This window comes from Chiloscyllium plagiosum, unplaced genomic scaffold (genome assembly GCF_037043375.1).
Source record: "Chiloscyllium plagiosum isolate Xiang-an unplaced genomic scaffold, Cpla_swu_hap1 HiC_scaffold_14, whole genome shotgun sequence".
Lineage (NCBI taxonomy): Eukaryota > Metazoa > Chordata > Chondrichthyes > Orectolobiformes > Hemiscylliidae > Chiloscyllium > Chiloscyllium plagiosum.
This window is the reverse complement of record NW_028270152.1, coordinates 59,601,810-59,622,235: the sequence shown is the minus strand read 5'-3', so window position 1 is coordinate 59,622,235 and position 20,426 is coordinate 59,601,810. Positions and strand designations below refer to the sequence as shown.

General features: G+C 39.6%; 1 protein-coding gene across 1 annotated transcript in view; it reads left to right on the top strand.

Moving 5' to 3' along the window:
• The window catches only part of crbn (cereblon), a 51,471-nt gene that overhangs the window by 9,811 nt on the left and 21,234 nt on the right, over positions 1 to 20,426 (top strand). The window contains exons 2-5 of the mRNA XM_043708387.2: positions 2,354 to 2,460; positions 9,632 to 9,834; positions 13,663 to 13,812; positions 19,642 to 19,804. Coding sequence (XP_043564322.1) covers positions 2,354 to 2,460; positions 9,632 to 9,834; positions 13,663 to 13,812; positions 19,642 to 19,804 — 623 coding nt within the window. The remainder of the gene's footprint in view (positions 1 to 2,353; positions 2,461 to 9,631; positions 9,835 to 13,662; positions 13,813 to 19,641; positions 19,805 to 20,426) is intronic.

The following is a 20,426-nucleotide window of genomic DNA, read 5'->3' as shown; positions in this document are numbered from 1 at the left end:
ATTAGGTCAACTTGTCTCTCCTCGTGAGCTCACAAATATCAGTCAATAACTCAAGGTTTGTGTGGCGTGAATTATTGTTCCCCTAAATTGGACCACTGTGCGAGTCATCCACTGCATAATTCATTTTATCTCCAACATCAATATATTTTGGTTTGTTTATACTTGCACCTGCAGGTTACCTACTAAAAGCAAGTTAGTCTTCTGGAGCTGCTGTAACTCACTGTCAAGTGATGGATACTATGACTTACCAAGTTTTTGAAATGATTAACTTGGATTTAGATATTCAAGATTTAAGGGTAACAGTAACTTCTTAGTGGAATGCATGAAAGTAGATGTGAACCAATGTGTAATATTTTCATATTTTCTCAAGTAGAAACACTGTTACATTCAAGTAACAGTTGGTTATTGAGCAGCAATAGGAGACCAGCGATCACAAGTTCAAATACAACCATGGCAAATTGTGAAATTGATGAATACCAGTGGATGATTGTGCCATATAGTTTTAATATTCCAATTGATCCCCTCAGGGCATGAGCCCTGCCTCTGATTTGGTCTGCTCTACTTAGGACTGACCTTCCATCTTATTGCTGATTTTTAATATCCTGAAAACAAGCAATGATAGATAACAGTGCACTTTCCAGTGTCATTCAAATGACGTGAATAATATTTTAAAGCTCATGACCAAGGTTTGCAGTAAAACTAACAGTAAGTCTGCTTCTATTGTGCAGTTAAATATGGAAATTAGGAAGTTGTCTAAGTCATGGTGCCCCTTCAGAAGCTGCAATAATACAGGTCTCGCTGGAGAGGCTCTGCACTAAAACTGACCAGTATGAATTTATTTTACCTGCTTTACCTACCAGAAAAATGTAAAGGTGTATTCATTCCAGTAATGCATTACCACTACAACCTAGAAGGGCAAGAGTGTCAAATCCTTAAATAAAATCACATGGAAGTTCCTCCCTGAACTGCTCTCAATCGTGATTTGGAAATGTATTGTCATACCTTTACTGTTGAATCAAAGGATTGAGTCTCCCTCACCAGCACTTTGGTCTACTCAGATCAAGTGTATTGCAGTGGCTGAAGAAGGCAGTTCACTATGACCTCATGGGCAATGAGGGATGGATGATAAATTCTGTTACATCCTATGAATAAAAATACTTTATTTTGTCTCTTGTCTCTATCTTGCCAACCCTCATTCCTTCTATTTACTTTCTTTATGTAATTTGAAATTGAATGGCTTGGTGGTTCAGACTGTGCATGTATCCTTAAGGTTTCTGATTGATTGAAGATATGCTTGACTTTCTTGCGCTTATTACAGAGGTCCTGCTTCTGCTGTGGAGGGTGCTGAGCCAAAATGGTTTGCTAATCAGTATAATTTTGATTACACTTGTCCAGACTCTGAAATTTTGCATTCTGTGCCAGCAAAATTTAAACTGTATGGTTGCACGTTGTACCATGATTACACTGCTGATTATGCCACCACTGTATACTGAGTCCCTGACTAACTCAGCTGTTTGTTAACAGATTGAATGAAAACTGAAACTAAATTGATGCTTTCTTTCCTCCTTGTGATATCCAATGTGATATTGAAATTCTTATTAAATTTTCTTGCATTACCATCAAAATTTCCTCTCCCTGTATATTTGCTGGAACTGTTTGTTTTGTATATTTGCAATTAGTTTAGATGTTGCTTATTTTTTCATGCATAATCTTTGTGCATGATCAAAATTAATTTATTGGAAACTCTGCCAAAGAAAGTCTATAGACTACGTTGAAATCCATCTCAATGTCCTTCAATTTTTAAATCTTCGAATAGTTGCAACAAAGGAGGAAGGTATTTGGTCCATTGAGTTCCTGCCTGGTTTCTGGTTGTACTCTCCTATCCTTTCTTTGAATCCCTATCGATTTATTATCATTTGGTTTTTATTCAATTTGTACTAAAAAAGCAATGTTTGAATTTACCTTCACCACTCTCAGGCAGTAATCCTAACCAACCACATCAAATATCATTTCCTCATAATTGCCTTTTGTTTGATTCTTCATCCTTTCTGAAAGGCATCAGTTTCTCCCTATCTATTTGGTCCAGACTCCTCATGATTTTGAATGTGTCTGCCAAATTTCTTTTTCATCACATCTAAGCATAAAACCTCCAGCTTTTCCAGTCACCCCTTATCACTAAGACCCCCTGTTCTTGGAACCATTTTCTAAAATATTTTCTGTACCTTCTCTAAAACATTCACATCCCTTTTAAAGGACAGTGTCCAGTACTTCAGTTGAGGCTGCATTAATGTTTTATCAAGGTTAGTATATAAATTTTTTACAGAATTAAAGATGTTTCTCTTTCTAATTATAGATGATGAAGATGAATTTGCTGAGATGGAAGTTGAAGACCATGACAGTGAAGAGACTGAAAAACCAAATGCCATCAACTTTGATCCAAGTTTACCAACTGCACACTCTGTATGTACAAATTTCAGAATATTAGAACTAGAGGAATGGCAGGATTTGTTTCTAAAGACTACTGCTTTTGAGCTTGCAACTTGTGTTGAAACATTTGAAGAACAAAATGATCTGAAAAATCAGACTGGACATTAATATGCACATATATATCTTGTACTAAGGTAAAGAAAGAACATGCAGTTATATAATACCTGAACATACCCTCAACATGGCTCCAAATTAGTTGTTACTGGCTTCATGTCTTGATGTTAGCTGTAATTCATTGCTGGTAGTGACCTAATTATGAACCTGGTCTGTTTTCAAATGAAAAAAAAAGAATCAAATTGATACATTTTTTCTGCGGTGCTATTTCTGTTGAAATAGAATTATTTCTATGGGAGTGGTACTGGAAAAGCACAGCAGGTCAAGCAGCATCTGAGGAGCAGGAAAATCAACGTTTCGAGCAAAAGCCCTTCATCAGGAATAGAAGGGCTTTTGCCCGAACCGTCAATTTTCCTGCTCCTCGAATGCTGTCGGACCTGCTGTGCTTTTCCAGCACCATTCTAATCTAGACTCTGGTTTCCAGCATCTGCAGTCCTTGTTTTTACCTAGAATTATTTCTGTTGTCTCAAAGCAAGAATATTAACAATCACTTGGAAATACCAGCTGTTTGCTTTTTTTAAGCAACATTTATCATAGAATAATGCAGGATAGGTGCTGACCATTCAGTTCATTGTAAATGCCTACTTTGTCCAGTTAGTCCCATTCCACTGCTATTTTCCTGCACATTACTTTTCCTCCGATGACTTTTGAATAAGTGCGTGAATAAGAATGGCCAAGCATAGGCAGGTGGGACTAGTTTGGTTTAGGCATATGGTCAGCATAGACTAATTGGACTGAAGTGTCTGTTTCCATGCTGTATGACTGTGACTCTAAATATTTACCCAATCTGTTTATCCAAAATCTAATTCCGTCACACTTTTTCCATTTATCCTCTTGCACTTTAAATCATTGTAATTCATGGGTCTCCATTTGACTCCACTTGCCTTTTTCTACTGGTTCTTTTGCCAAATATTTGACATTTGCAGTTATTATTGGGAAAATGAGATGAAACCAGAGCAAAGGAAGGCTGTGACTTCAAGTTAATATATAAATTTATACAATTCGTAATAGTTTGTCCTTTATTAATGAAATAATGGTTCAGAATGCTCAAGCCATGTTATATTTCAATGAGAAATCACAGGCTAAGAAATATGACATCAGTAAGTTTCTTATACTAAAAAATACATTCTTTTAGATGGTGTGGAAAGGACCCCTTATTTCCCAGTCTCAATGTTGGAAAAATATTAACATAATTTAGAAAATATTCATGAATTAAAATTACAGATCTCAAAGTTTGAAATTCAAAAAGAAAACGTCCATTTAACCACATCTTTAAGGTTTTAAAACGTTGGGGGCGTGGGGAAGAGGTGGTGGTGGTGGTCCTATGCTCCTATTTCATTTTAGTCTTGTAAACATGAATTCTATCCAAATGTTCTCCAAGGCATAAAAACGTGCTTGGATGCAACTTTTCCTAACCTAACAGTTTTAAACACATTCTTTGAGTTCCTTTTTGATAAAGAAAAGACCTGGGATAAATGAGTCTTCCTCATACACAGTTCCCTTAAGGTCTAAGATAAAATGTCTAGCCCTTAGTTATACTATTTCCAATAACCTCTAAATATCTTTCTTGAAATAAGATGACCAAAACTACTTGTTGTGGTGCCACCAGAGTCAAATACAACTTTAACCGGTCTATATGTGTAAGTGTAGTATCCCTAAGTATGCATTAGAACCTGCTCTTTGGATTGAAAGGTAAACTTCGAGTTCATAACCATTTAGATGTAAAACACTTCGAATCATGGCCAAATGAGTACGATGTACATTTGAAATTGATTTCTAGGAGAATAAATGTTAATTTGTGCTATCAAGTGAAGAAATTTAGCCTACTAGAGTAATTCAGTTTCTTAAATGTACATTAGTATATAAGCAAGCCACCCTGAATAGAGAAAGTGAATTAATTCCCCAATATTATGTATAATTTATAGTCCCAATCCAGTCTGTCGTGGGGGCACTAAATTGTGTATCCATAAAATTGTTTTTGAAATGGGTAGTTAAGGCAAAGTGTTATTTGTTGCCCATTCCTAATTACTATTTAGAAAGTGGTGATGAGTCTTCTGTAGCTGCAGACAGAACACTATTCCAACGAGCCACCACACATTGCAGCACAGACGAACTTCGAAAAACAGAGGAGAACCACCTATGTGACGTATTCAAGAAGAACGGATACTCAAAAAACACAGTGCGCAGATTCCTCAAGAATAAACCACGACAAGCAGACAAAACACAGCCAGAAACCCTAACCACCTTACCATATATCAAAGAAGTTTCAGAAATGACAGCCAGACTACTGAGACCCCTCGGAATCCTAGTAGCACACAAACCCACCAACACTCTCAAACAAAAACTAACAAACTTAAAAGACCCAGTACAACCCATGGACAAAACCAACGTCATCTATAAAATTCCATGCAAGGATTGCCACAAACACTACGTAGGACAAACAGGAAGAAAGTTAGCCACCAGGATACACGAACACCAGCTATCCACAAAAATACACGACCCCCTCTCCCTCATAGCCCGACACACTGATGAAAAAAAAACACCATTTCGACTGAAACAACACATCTATCCTGGGACAGGCTAAGCAAATACATGCCAGAGAATTCCTAGAGGCCTGGCACTCCAACCACAACGCCATAAACAGGCACATAGATCTAGATGCCATCTATCAACCCCTCAGAAAACGAACAGGAAATGACATCACCACAAACCCCAGGAACCCCATCCAGGAGAAAGATATTAATAGAAAGCAGGAGACAACAGCTTCACTTCACTTGGAGGTCGCCACTGATGATGTTACCTAGCCAGGTAATGAAACGTCTGGATATCAAACCTACAGCTCAGCAAACCTACACCCTAAGCTGCAGGTGTTTAGGTACATGGGGCTGGTGGGCATGAAATTGAGGACTTTTAACCTACAATTATAAAGGGACAACAATGTAGTTCCAAGTCAGAATAGTGTATGACTTGAAGCTTCCAGTGTTCTGATGTTCCAGCTTCCCTCGTCTTTGTAATTGTGAGAGGTGACAGGTTTGGAAGGTTTTGTCAAAAGAATCTTAGGGAATTGTTGCACTGCATATTGATGATGGAGGAAGTGAAGGTCAAAGGTGGCAGATGCAGTAACAATTAAGCATTTGCTTTGACCTAGCTGATTTCGATTTTCATCAGGATTCATGGTGACTGACCCAGGCAGTTGCAAAGTATTCTCATGACTTGTGCCTTGTAGGGCGGGTTAAAGTAGTTGGAAGTTAATTTACTCACCTCAAAATTTGAAAATTCTGATCTTTTGTCGCAGCATTGTTTATTAGGCTAGTCCATTTCAGTTTCTGGTCATTGGTAACCACCACACTGGTAGTGGGAGATTCAGTGATAGTAATGTTTTTGAATATGTGAGACAAAGAATTAGATTATCCCCTGTTTAAGCTGTCTAAATGTTGATATTTGAGATGGTCTCCTTCAGTGTGAGGAACTGGAAATGGTACTGCATTGTTGGTGCACTTCTGAACTCCAATGGGAGGAAAGTAATAGATGAAGGTGGTTGGGATTCTTGTGGTTTATCTCTATCTCTGGACCAGGAGCCTTGCGTTCAAGATCCACCTGTGCCAGGAATGCAAAAGAACACAGCTGTGTAGGTTGCTTGGAAATTTTTATCCTGTGGAATGCCGAGAAAGTCCTCTGACTCAGATGATTGGCTTCCAACAGCCATGTGTAGGTATGACTTGGGCTTGTGGGTTTTCCCCCAGATTGCTGTTGACTCCAGCTTTGCCAAGGCCCAACTCCCCTATATAATGCCTTTATGATAAGGGTAGTCGCATTCTGAAAAACTTCAGTTCTTTTTGTCCATCTTTGGGCTAAAACTCTGTCAGGAGCTTAGTTTTACTGGCAGGACAACGTGAGTGTTGGTGATCAGTTTGTTAATGATTAAGTGCTGCTTGAAAGCATCGTCAGTGATCGCTTTGCGAGTAATTCCAAGAATTTTTGAAAAAAAGAGAAAAAGACAGATGTTTTTGGTTAGAAATTGGCCTGTAAAGATAATGAAATCTAATTGCTAATCTAAGGACGCTGGAGACAAATCAACACCACATTATTGCTCTGCTCAGAGCTGGCAGCTGGTTAGATGTTGGAATTGGTCAATCAGTGGAATACCTGTTCTGACTTTGGCAGGACGTAGTGAGGTGTTTGGAGATGGTGCTGCTTAGTTTTATACTTTAGTTTCTCTCATTACCAAATTCTTCAGAGTTCAGAGAACAGAATCCCAAAATGTAAGGAATAAGTAAATATTTTTAGACATTTGCTGAAACTGTTTGCATGAACCAGAGACTTTGGAATTCAAGCAAGATGTGCAAGAAAGGGCAGCACAGTGGCTCAGTGGTCAGCACTACCACCTCTCAGCACCAGGGATCTGGGTTCGATTCCACCCTTGGGCAACTGCCTGTGTGGACTTTGCACGTTCTCCCTGTGTTTGCATAGTTTTCCTCCCACAATCCAGAGATGTGCAGGCCATGTGGGTTAACCACAGGAAATGTAGGGTTACAGCGCTTGATGGTGGGTCGAGTTGGAATATCTTTGGAGGGTTGATGTGGACTTGATAGGGCCAAATGGCCTGCATCCACACTGTAGGGATTCTGTGATGCAGTTCTCCTTACCTGTGGACAGCATATTATTCAAGGATTTCATGAAGGTCTGCTAGCAGTCATTGGAAACTTTAATTGAATTGGCAAATTACAATTAAAAAAAAATCCCTTAACACTGTGTGAGTAGGCTTTATGATCAAAGAAGATTAAATTTGAAATTATTGATACTAGTCAGATTATCTTATTACTTTATCCATGTTCTACTAAAGTTGCTTTCTAAATACATTTTCAACCTATAATCTTGATGTCTAAAATCTGTTATTAGTAAAGTCTGGTTAGGAACTGTTGGGGAATTTGTAAGGTCATTGGGTGTTTTAATTTCACTATTGTGAATCCAGTGACAGTGAGACTGGTTTAGTTTGGCTTGCTGTAACACCACTACCGTTGATGATTGACTGTATAGTAGAGTTTGATCTGATCTGTTTGTGGAATTGTGTAATCCACTGTATCATATGCTGCTATTGTATGACATGCAAGTAGTCCTGTGTTACAACTTCACCAGATTGAGACCTCTTTTAGGTTTGCTTGCTGGTCTTGGCTATTGACAAAAAAAACTGCGGATGCTGGAATCCAAGGTAGACAAGCAGGAGGCTGGAAGAACACAGCAAGCCAGGCAGTGTGGAGGTGGAGAAGTCAATGTTTCAGGTGTAGGGTTGGGGAAGGTTTTGGGTGGGGAGAGAGACAGTGGTCAGATGGAAATAGTGGAACATAGATCGAGGGAATGCCTTGGTTGGTAGCTGGAAGGAAGGTTCGATGAGAGGAATGAAAGGGAGGTTTGGAAAGGGAGTCAGGGTATGGGAAGGGAGGTTATTTGAAATTGGAGAATTCCAACTCCCCTCAATGTTGAGTCCTCCAGTCACCCCCTCATTTTAATTCCCCTTCCCACTCCATTTCCGACATGACCATCTTCAGCCTCCTCGATTGCCACAGAGAATTAATCCACACATTTGACGAACAACACCTCACCTTCCGCCTGGGCAGTCTACAGTCTGGAGGACTCGAAATTGAAGAACTAAATATTAAATAACCTCCCTCCACATCCCCTGACTCCCTTTCCAGCGCGCCTCTTTTTCTCCCATAACACACTCCGACCCTTCCTTCCAGCTACCAACTAGATTCATTTTCCCATCGACCAGCCAGGTCGTACCCTCTACATGTGTTCACCCATCATTGCCTCACCACCCCGTCTCTCCCCACTCAAGACCCCAGCCCCTTTATCTGCAGCTCCCCTTACATCCACCCCCAGTCCTGAAGAAGGGTTATACCCGAAGTGTTGACTTCTCTACCTCCTGATGCTGCCTGGCTTGCTGTGTTGTTCCGGCCTTCTGCTTGTCTGTGTCGGTCCTGGCTACTCCCACTTTCACTCCTCTTTGAAGCAAGATTGATTCCTTAGTTTGGTCATGCTAGTTGAGGGAATTTGCTGGGTCCTGAGGTTACAGATTGTGGATGACTGTGCTATTGATGGCCTGCAGAAATCTATGGATGTACTGAATCATGAGTTAAGGGAGCTCAGGAGGTGGTACTGAACTGGAGGTTTCCTTGCCCATATGACTGATGCCACGTGGTCACTAGGACATCGGTTGTAAGGTTCAGTGCTTTCAGTGATTCAGTGAATATAACTTTATTAGTCTGTTGTTTAGCTGATAAATATGGAAGATCTTGAAATTTTGGCACGTACTTCTCAGTAGTTAAAGAGGATTTTGCAAGTTGACAGTGGTGGGTATATTGTTAGCATTTGCAATGCCCAAGTGGGTGCCAGCTCTTCTGGTTTTATTCCTTTTGATTACCTGTTTAAGGCAACTGAGTGGCTTACTGGGCCATTTCTGGTGGTGTATATGGAGTTATGTGTAAGTCAGAGCCAACAAAGATAGTAGATTTCTTTTCCTCAAGCATATAAGTTAACTAGTTGATTATTGCAAAACTGAGTTTCATTCACAGACGTGCTTTCAATTCCACATTAGCTTTTTGTATTAATCAGTGGAATTAATGTAAATTCCACCAGCTGCTCTGGTGTTATTTAAAGACATGTAACCCAGATGCTGAGATTAATATCTGGGGACTGGTCTAGAGATGTTGCCACTTTCACCATCTGCCCAGTGACAATAAACTAAGCACGAAAAAGGCTTATTTCCGGTGACTAATTTCTGGTTCAAGAGTTATGTAAATGGAAAAATATAACATCAGTTTTGTCTGACTGCCACCAGAAAATGCCAAAAACAAGATAATCTGGTTTTTAAATTGCGAAATGTAAATTTTCTCAGTTAATTTTTGTTAGCGTGTTCATGAATATATGCATCTTTGTTGTTAAATATTGTAAAGTGTAGGTTGTGAAATATTGTATTTTTCAATAAAAATGTACTTTTAATGTATAATAACTTTTTTTTTCTGCTCCTTAGTACTTAGGAACTGAAATGGAGGAGTTTCACGGCCGGACCGTGCATGATGAAGACAGTTGTCCGACTTTTCCAGTTCTTCCTCATATTGCGGTTATTCTAATTCCTGGGCAGACTTTACCATTGCAGCTATTTCGCCCTCAAGAAGTATCCATGATGCGAAACCTGATTCAAAAAGACAGGACATTTGGTGTTCTTGCCTACAGGTTAATTTCTTCCACATTCAAAAATATTTTTTAACTAATCACTTAATTGTTGAATCATGTCTCACAAATTGCAGAATGTATGTTTTCATAATTAGGAGGAAAAAAATGATATGTTATGAATAGTAGCAAATGCATAGTTTACTGGTACCTAAAATAGTTTCATGAATTGTTGGAAAGCAGGTTATATATTGATTCTTCAAAAAGATTGCAAAAGATTGTATTGCTGATGAGCAAACAATTTTGGTTACTGAGATTTGTTTCCCAGCTGAACCAATGTATTTTTTGCAAGATCTTCTTCTAAAGTAGATATGCCTTTGAGCATAGAATAAATTTTTCTACGTTCTCTTAACTTTAACAACTAGCTGGTTTTTCATTTTCTTAAGGTCAAAAGGGAGAAAATTATAAGACTAGAACAAATGTCATTCAAGAAAGAATAAAAATATGAATGCCACTCAACCTAACCCTCTTATAAATCAATGATGTTTCAAATTGCTTTGGGTACAACTGATTACTTTGAAATACAATGACTAGTTATGTAGGTAGAAACAAAGCTATTAAAGCAGCAGCAGTAGAAAAATAAAAAAAGCTGAGAGGTTTTTTCTGTGGGTGTTGATTGAAACCAGGACACCAAGAGAATTCCTTTCTCCTCTTCACATTGTGTCAGTGATTCTGCACGAATAATTCTTGGATCTGCACTAGCTTGGACCCAAGCTCCTGCCTACCTCAACTTTAATTGCTTGTTGATTCTGCTATTGGTGTGCCAGAATCTACTTTCCTACCTCAGGATCCTGCTCTTGTTGCAGGTGAGTGTTATGACAAGAATAGGTAGAAGTTGTTTATGTTTATTGTCATATCCGATGAATAGTAAGACTCTGCTAGGACTTCTTTTATGTGTTGGCCTAATTAATGCTCTTGACTGCGAAAGTCGGTTTTGAATTGACACATTTTACTTGACAGAAAATTGTAGTCAACAAGACTAAGCTGATGTGCCAAAACCAATTGACCTGATAATAGAAATAACGTGTTATAAGAAAGTCACTAATTTTGTATTATTATTGAAACAAAAAACAAAATTGTGATATGTGATTTCCACTTTTTAGGTAAATTTCTAGAAATCCTTGGAATTAGAGGATTTGCCTCCTTTGTTCACCTCTGTTCTACTTGACAGCTGTGAATCCAAGTGTTAGGATGCACACGTGCACTGCAACCTTTGTACCAGAGAAAGTTTCTTTCTATAAAATTGAGCAGTTTGTGTGGAATTAACATTTCTCATTGTCAGTGTACTGTAACTTGATATAATTAATTTACATGAATATATTTAGCTAAAAATGTTCATTTATAGCATGAAACTTTGTATGAAATTTTCACCGGCAAAACAATTTTAATTTATTCTCAACATAATATCATTTTTTATGCCATGCTGGTTGCAGAAGCATTTAAGTGGATTATAATAAACAAATGTGGTACAAATCACTGCATTTTCTTTTAGCACCACCAGGTGAATTGTCGACGGTTTGAAGTTAAAAATTAAGAAATAACAGTGCTGCCCATGCCTAGATTAAATAGAGGCAGAGAATGGAAGCCAAATGATATTTAGAGGTGAATTGACAAATGAGACTAAATTTAAAAACTTAAAACGCCACAGCATGTGGGAAATCACAGGCTTTTGAATTCCTCCTCTGAAACTCTACCCCCTTCACCTGTACTTCTGTAATTGTTAATATTCACCCCCAAGTACATCCATGTCTGCTTACTAATTCACTTGCTTCCCTATGCAATCAGTTGACACTGAGACACTTAATTATCCTCAGAAGCTGTAAAAGTACTTTTGTGACTGATAAATTATTGAACTCAAAATATATGGCATTCTTGGCATGCAACTGTGCTGTTTCAGGATTTGCTAGAATCAAGGAGGGTCGCAGAGGACTGGAAAATTGCGAATGTGACACTCCTGTTTAAAGAGAGACTAAGGCAAAAGATGGAAAATTATAGATCAATTAGCCTAACCACAGTCGTGGGTAAGATCCTGGAATCAATTGCGAAGAATTAGATTTCTGAATATTTAGAAGTGCATGGTAAAATAATGCACAATCCACATGGTTTCTTCAAGGGACGTCATGCCTGACAAATCTGCTAGAATTGTTTGAGGAAGTAACGCGCAGGTGAGACCGAGGAGAGGCAAAGGGTGTTATCTACCTGGACTTCAAGAAGGCCTTTGACAAGATGCTGCTTAGGAGGCGACCGAATAAGGGCCTATGGTATTAGAGGCAAGGTGCTAGCATGGATGGAAGCTTGGCTGTCTGACAGAAAGAGTGGATAAAAGGGTCCTTCTCAAGATGGCAGCCGATGGGGGTGTTCCGCAAGGCTGTGTCGGGGCCACAACTTTTCACTTTGTGCACTAGCGATCCAGATGAAGGAACTGAGGACATTTTGGCTAGGTTTGCAGATGATACAAAGATAGACAGAGGGACAGGTAGCACTGAAGAGATGGGGAGGCTGCCGAAGGAAGGATTTGGGCAGATTAGGAGAGTGGGTAAAGAAGTGGCAGATGGAGTACAACATGGGAAAGTGTGAGGTCATGCTGCTGATTATTTCTGATCGTTGGGGTTTCGTCCAGGTGCTCCAGTTTCCTCCCACAATCCAAAGATATGCAGGTTAGGTGAATATGCAGATTAGGTACATTAATCAGGGGTAAATGTAGAGTGATAAGATAGGGGAATGGGTCTGGGTGGGTTATTGTATGGAGGGTCGGTGTGGACTTGTTGGGCCAAAAGGCCTGTTTCCACACTGCAGGGATTCTATGACACAGTATCCTTTAGAAAAGGAACAGCTTTTAGAGAAAAAGAACCAGCTGTACGACAGCATGTTCAGAGGAGTTTGACGAGAATGACCTCAGGAATAAAAAACTTAACGTATGAGGAATGTTGAGGACTCTGGGTTTATACTTGGAGTTTAGAAGATTGAGGGGGAATCTATTTGAAACATGCAGAATACTAAATGGCCTGGATGTTGGGAATATATTTCCATAGTGAGGAGAGACTAGAACCCAAGGGCACAGCCTTAAAATAAAGGGAAGACGTTTTAGAATGGAGATAAGGAGAAATTTCCTCAGCCAGAGAATTCACTGCCACAGAAGACTGTGGAGGCCAGATCATTGGATATATTTAAGATTGATACCAATAAGTTCTTGAGTATCAGGGGATCCAGATTACGGGGAGAATAGGGTTGAGAAACTTATCAGCCAAGATTGAATGGTGGAGCAGACTCAAAGGACTGAATGGCCTAATTTCTGCTCTGATGTCTGATGGTCCTACACCAAGTGGATCACACTCCAGCTTCCTCCAGTGGTTGCACGAAAGACATGCCAGTCTCAGAAATGCAGCTGGAAAAGTCTTGAAGTGGAATACCATTAGTTGTACCTGTTCCAAAACTAATTGGAAAATCTGGGTCAATATTTTATCTACTCCACCTGGTAATTGCATGCAGCCATGGCTTATTTTGTTTGAGGCCTGAAGTAGACATATATTCCAACAAATCAGATAGCTTTGAACCAAGGTCCCAAAGGTGAAAAACCACAGTGGTGTTGGTTTCTGCTTCATTATTTTCCACAAATATAGTAAAAAAAAAAAATGCTCCATTTGAAATGCACTGTATACAGAATTCTTGTAATAGAATGTAAGTATATGAACACTTTAGTGTTCTAAGGAATTGATGCATTTATCCTACTACCATTCTAGGACGAAATTTTTCCCTGTGTGAAAACTCTTTAACTGAGTGAAAAAGTTATCCATTCTGTTTTCTTGATCTGTATTATTTTTGCTTTCTTAGTGATCCTTCAGACAGAGCTCCAGAATTTGGGACGACAGCAGAGATTTATGAATATAGGGAGGAACAAGAATATGGCATTGAAACTGTAAAAGTGAAAGCTATTGGCCGTCAGAGATTTAAAGTTCTTGAAACAAGAACTCAAACTGATGGGTAAGGTGGTAATTGTGTCTTGCCACTCTTTGGATCTTTGTTCTGATGTTTGTTTAAAGGTAGTATCTTTAAACTTCAACAATACTTTGCCATGAGCACGCATTGATATTGTTAAAATTTCCTGTTTTGACTGATTGCTTTTCTAAAGTTTTGGATATACATTAAAATGCATTAACTATCTTTCAGTGTAATCTAAATTTAAAATAAAAGGTGTCCATGCAAATATTATCATTTTACCATGTTGAATATTACAGTAGCTTAAGAGCTTTGCTGATGACTCACCTGATGAGGGTAATCAAGTTAGGGCTTGGTGTACTAATTTAGCTGATCACACATGGTGTTGAGGTGCTTTTGTTATTGTTAACAACTAAGATTGTGAAATATAATGCGCCCCCATGGGCTCTGTGACTTCCAATGTCCGGTTGATGCTGCTGGAAGTGAATCTTAAGAGAAGAATGATTAATTCTGATTTTCTGATCCTTCTCACCAGTGATTTGGTCATATGGCTTACCAGTTAGCTCTGGTTGATGTGGAAATTGACTCTTTGAATGTATTGCCAGATTGCACTTCATATCCCACTAACTCACTCATTTTTATTTGCTGGAAGGGTGGGGTAATGTGATAAGGAGGCAATTAACAATGCAGGAAGAAGATAAAAATAAACAATGTTTTGTGGCCCATTGTAAATATATGGCATGTAATAATATCCTGACTTCAGTGCAAGTTTCTTGCAATTCAGCACTTACTTATTGGGACTCGTGCACTAATAATGACATGTGGTTTACCACAAGACATGGATTACTATCATTGAAACTTAAAATGTTTGCATGCAATTTTAAGAAACTTGTCTTCCCCTCTAATTTCCCAAGTAACCTTAAATTTCTTAAATTACTATGTTCTCCAATTGGTTTAAAATTCACTTAGGATACACTAAGATAGTAAAGAAATTTATACTACTCTGATATCATCTGGCTGAACTGAGGTTAAGGCTGTTCTTCTTGCTCCCAGGGTTCCTGCACCTTGTAATTATGTTTTCTTCAGAGCGTCCCCTGTTAAATACATTTCTCCTGGTTATCCCAAGTACACTGGCTTACTATTGTTCATTCAGTCAGCATGGTGACTGCCTGCAGATTCCTCTTATGTAGTTACAGCAATTCAATACAATGTTACGTAATTAACATAATTTAGTTACTCCATGTGAATGAATTTCTGTCCCAGGAAAAGGTTTTGCAAAAGGCAGTATTGGGTATTGTAATTTTGCTACTGATTTAGTCAACCCTAGGAGTCAAGCTCTTTCGGAAACTCCGATCTATTGTTCCATCAGAAATCTTGCAGCATTGTCTCGTCAACATTTATTTAATATAGTCAACCAGTGTAAATGGCTTGCTAATCTGTCTGGCCTGATCCAATTTGATAGTGAATTTTGCAAGCTTCCTAGCTTACTATCTTGGTTTCCTTCCCAGCATACTATTCGTTTGGCCAATTTTGATGTGTCCCAAAAGTGCTGTTATTTATTTAAGAGACATTCCACTACCTACATGGGCAGTAGAGAACAGAGGTAACCGTTGTGTGAGGTGTAACCAGTCAAGAAAAGAAAAAATGTTGGTCATGCTCAATTTATACTAATGGTATATTTGAACTAGCCATCGTCAACCTTATGTTTTTTTCTCTGTCCAACATTTGTTCTGGTGAACATTTTTCTCCAGTGTTTTTACAGGTGAATTATCTTGACTTGTATGATCATTTTTAGAGGCACGGCACTTGTGTACTTACCATAAGACATAGGAGTGGAAGTAAGGCCATTTGGCCCATTGAGTCCACTCCACCATTCAATCATGGCTGATGGGCATTTCAACTCCACTTAGCCGCATTTTCCCCATAGCCCTTAATTCCTTGTGACATCAAGCATATATCAATCTCTGCCTTGAAGACATTTAGCGTCCCGGCCTCCACTGCACTCTGTGGCAATGAATTCCACAGGCCCACCACTCTCTGGCTGAAGAAATGTCTCCGCATTTCTGTTCTGAATTTATCCCCTCTAATTCTAAGGCTGTGTCCACGGGTCCTAGTCTCCTTGCCTAACGGAAACAATTTCCTAGCGTCCACCCTTTCCAAGCCATGTATTATCTTGTAAGTTTCTATTAGATCTCCCCTTAATCTTCTAAACTCCAATGAATACAATCCCAGGATCCTCAGCCGTTCCTCGTGTGTTAGACTTACCATTCCAAGGATCATCCGTGTGAATCTCCGCTGGACACGCTCACGTGCCAGTATGTCCTTCCTGAGGTGTGGGGACCAAAACTGGACACAGTACTCTAAATGGGGCCAACCAGAGCTTTATAAAGTCTCAGTAGCACAACGGTGCTTTTATATTCCAACCCTCTTGAGATAAATGACAACATTGCATTCACTTTCTTAATCACGGACGCAACCTGCATGTTTACCTTTAGAGAATCCTCGACCAGCACTCCCAGATCCCTTTGTATTTTAGTTTTATGAATTTTCTCACCGTTTAGAAAGTAGTCCATGCTTGTATTCTTTTTTCCAAAGTGCAAGACCTCGCATTTGTTCACATTGAATTCCATCAGCCATTTCCTGGACCACTCTCCCAAACTGTCTAGATCCTTCTGCAGCCTCCCCACTTCCTCAGTACTACCTGCCTGTCCACCTAACTTTGTATCATCGGCAAACTTCGCTAGAATGCCCCCAGTCCCTTCATCCAGATCATTAATATATAATGTGAACAGCTGCGGCCCCAACACTGACCCCTGTGGGACACCGCTTGTCACCGGCTGCCATTCCGAAATAGAACCTTTTATCCCAACTCTCTGCCTTCTGTCAGACAGCCAATCCTCAATCCATACCAATAGCTCACCTCGAACACCATGGGCCCTCACCCTACTCAGCAGCCTCCCGTGTAGCACCTTATCAGAGGCTTTTTGGAAGTCGAGATAGACCACATCCACTGTGTTTCCCTGGTCTAACCTACTTGTCACCTCTTCAAAGAATTCCGACAGGTTTGTCAGGCACGACCTCCCCTTACTAAATCCATGTTGACTTGTTCTAATCCGACCCTGCTCTTCCAAGAATTTAGAAACCGCATCCTTAATGATGGATTCTAGAATTTTACCAACAACCGAGGTTAGGCTAATTGGCCTATAATTTTCCATCTTTTGTCTTGATCCTTTCTTGAACAAGGGGATTACAACAGCGATCTTCCAATCATCCGGGACTTTTCCTGACTCCAGTGACTTTTGAAAGATCTCAACCAACGCCTCCGCTATTTCCTCAGCCACCTCCCTCAGAACTCTAGGATGTAGCCCATCGGGGCCAGGAGATTTATCAATTTTAAGACCTTTTAGCTTTTCTAGCACTTTCTCTTTTGTAATGGCAACCATACTCCACTCAGCCCCCTGACTCCCTTTAATTGTTGGGATATTACTCATGTCTTCCACTGTGAAGACTGATGCAAAGTACTTATTAAGTTCTCCTGATATTTCCTTATCTCCCATCACTAGGCTTCCAGCATCAGTTTGAAGTGGCCCAATGTCTACTTTTGTCTACTTTACGTTTCTTTAGTTGCTAGTTCCCTCATTTCCAAATCATCTTAACTTACTGATGCATGTTAAATTTATTCTTTTGGTGCTGCACAAATGTGAAATGTCCCAAGACAGTTCAAGGGCATCAAACAAACTTCACTGAGTTCCAGCATGAAGTATTAGGCACATGGCAAGGGTTTGGTCAAAGAGATTTTAAGGAGTCTTTTAAAGGAAAAAAGGAAGGTGAATTTTAGGGATGGATTGTTAGAGCTTAGAGCCTTGACATTTGAAGCCAGACCACTAAGTATGAAACAATTAAAATCATGGTTACTCAAGGACCAGAATTCAAGAGCGTAGATATTTTGATGGTTCCAGACTAAAGAAGAGGGCTTAAAATTCTTATCTTTGTTTTCAAGCAAAATGCTGTTCACTTGGAACTAACATAACTCAACATACACATGGCTAATAGGTGAATGGGACTTACCTCATGTTAAGATATGGCAGTAGCGCTTTGTTTTATGGAGGGCAGAAAATAGGTGTAAAAACGAGTGCTTTGGTTAAGTCAAGTCTACAGGAAACAAACGCTTGGGAGAGCATTTCAGCAATGGATGAGCTTAGCCAGAGTTGCGTAATATTCTAGGAGTGAAATGAGATTGTTTAAAACATTCTGCAGATATGTGATCAGACGCATGACACCAAAATTGTGATCAGATTGGTGCAGCTTCAGCCATTTGCTAGGAAAAGCTTAGAGTTGGTGACTATGGAATGATCTCTCAGTGGCTTTGGTTTTCCCAATATTAGAGAAAATATTTCCTCTAGTATTGGCTGTCTTACAAGCAGCACAGCAACATAGTCATTGGCAGCGTCAGGAAAGGTAGTTTTAAGGTCATGTTATATATCCATGATGTTGGACTGGGGTGGACAAAGTTTAAAATCGCACAACACTAGGTTCTCGTCCGGCAGGTTTATTTGGAAGCACAAGCTTTCGGAGCGCTGCTCCTTTATCAGGTAGCAAATGTAGTAGGATCATACTCCACTATGATCTGACTCCACTAGCTATCTAATGAAGGAGCAACACTCCGAAAGCTTGTACTTCCAAATAAACCTGTTGGACGAGAACCTGGTGTTGTGATTTTTAACTATGTTAAGTATCATCAGTTGGTATAATGAACCTTTTTTTTTGCTTAATATATCACAGGGCGGCACGGTGGCACAGTGGTTAGCACTGCTGCCTCACAGCGCTGGAGACCTGGGTTCAATTCCCGCCTCAGGCGACTGACTGTGTGGAGTTTGCACGTTCTCCCCGTGTCTGCGTGGGTTTCCTCCGGGTGCTCCGGTTTCCTCCCACAGTCCAAAGATGTGCAGGTCATGTGAATTGGCTATGCTAAATTGCCCATAGTGTTAGGTAAGGTATGGTGGGTTGCGCTTCGGCGGGTCGGTGTGGACTTGTTGGGCCGAAGGGCCTGTTTCCACACTATAATGTAATGTAATCTAAAAAATCTAATCTAATATAACAGGCAGGATAGAAGTAGAAGGGTGAAGCTGCAGAATGAATGCCCCAAAGTTAACTGTGCAAATCAGGAATTAAAAACCATTGCAAGTGTTTGGCTTCACCTGATAAATAAGGCAGAGTGAATCTAGTCCCATTGTCCTTGACATTGGCTGAGAGATGTATGGAAAGCTATGCCCAAGCCTGTAGTTGGGTTTAACAAGGTCTATGCAGAACACAGGTTGTTAATGTTTTAGTCATCTTTAAGCTGCTTTTTAAAATGTAGTAATAGGAATGATCTCATTGCATTTGACAACTCTGGTACACAGTAAAAATTGTATAAAACATGCCACTACTTTGTGTCTTATATGCCTGGAAGAGAGAAATAGTGTTTAATTTGGAGTCAGGTGAGGTCTGCAGATGCTGGAGATCAGAGTTGTGTGTGTTGCTGGAAAAGCATAGCAGTCAGGCAGCATTTGAGGAGCAGGAAAACTGACATTTCAGGCCGGAGTCTTTCATCTGGAATGAGCTTGGAACTGCTTCATTTTTGTTTTACAGCAAATACATGATTTGTAGCAATTAAAATTTTGCTGCCGTGCTCTGATATCCCTAGACTTTAAAAGGTGATATCATTGTATTTTTCTTGATTTCTTAAAATCCCTTCAGAATGATATTGCATGTATAAAGTTAGAGTTCTTCCTCTTTCATTTCCCTACTTTATCTCTTCTGCAGTATTTGCATTATCATCACAACGATGACAGTTTATTGTATGGTAACAAGTGCTGCTTTAATTTGTTCTAGAATTCGGGTGGCCAAGGTTCAGATCCTGCCGGAATGGGTTCTTCCCTCAAGTGTATCAGGAGTGCAGCTTAATTCACTGAACAAACTTCATATGTTTGTTTCAAATAAGCCTCCTGCATGCCGGTTAAAACAAAGCCAGAGATGGTGGCAGAAATATCAGAAGGTTGGTTCTAAAAGTGTCAATGTACAATTCTCTTCACGAGCAAAGAAGTGCATGTTAAGCTGTTCGGAAGTGATTTAGATTCTATTAATGATTGTATCTCCCAAACATTGGACTTTAATGAAATTGGAGAAATTTCTTTCTGAGCTGGTAAACCCACAGGAGATCTAACTTGTGGCATACTTTGCATATTTCTTAGTATTTGCATTGCAGAAATAGGTCAATTGTACTAACAAGTCTAATAAAAGCAAAATGCTGGAAATACACAGTATTTATGTGGCTAGTCCAATGCCGTTTCTGGTCAACAGATAGCCCCCAGGATTTTGAAAGTGAGGGATTCAGTGATGTTATGCTATTGAATATTAGGGAGCAATGGTTAGCTTGTGTCTTGTTGATGGTCATTGCCTGTTAGCTGTGTGGCACAAATGTTACTTACCACTTGTGAGCTCAAATCTAGCTAATATCTGGGTTTTACAGCATTTGGATATGTACTGTTCCAATATCTGAGGACTCTCAAAAGTGCTGAACATGTGGAATCATTGGCCAATATTGTCATATCTAATCTTATACTGGAGGGAAAGTCATTGAAAGCAGCTGCAGGTGGTTGGCACAAAGACATTGTCCT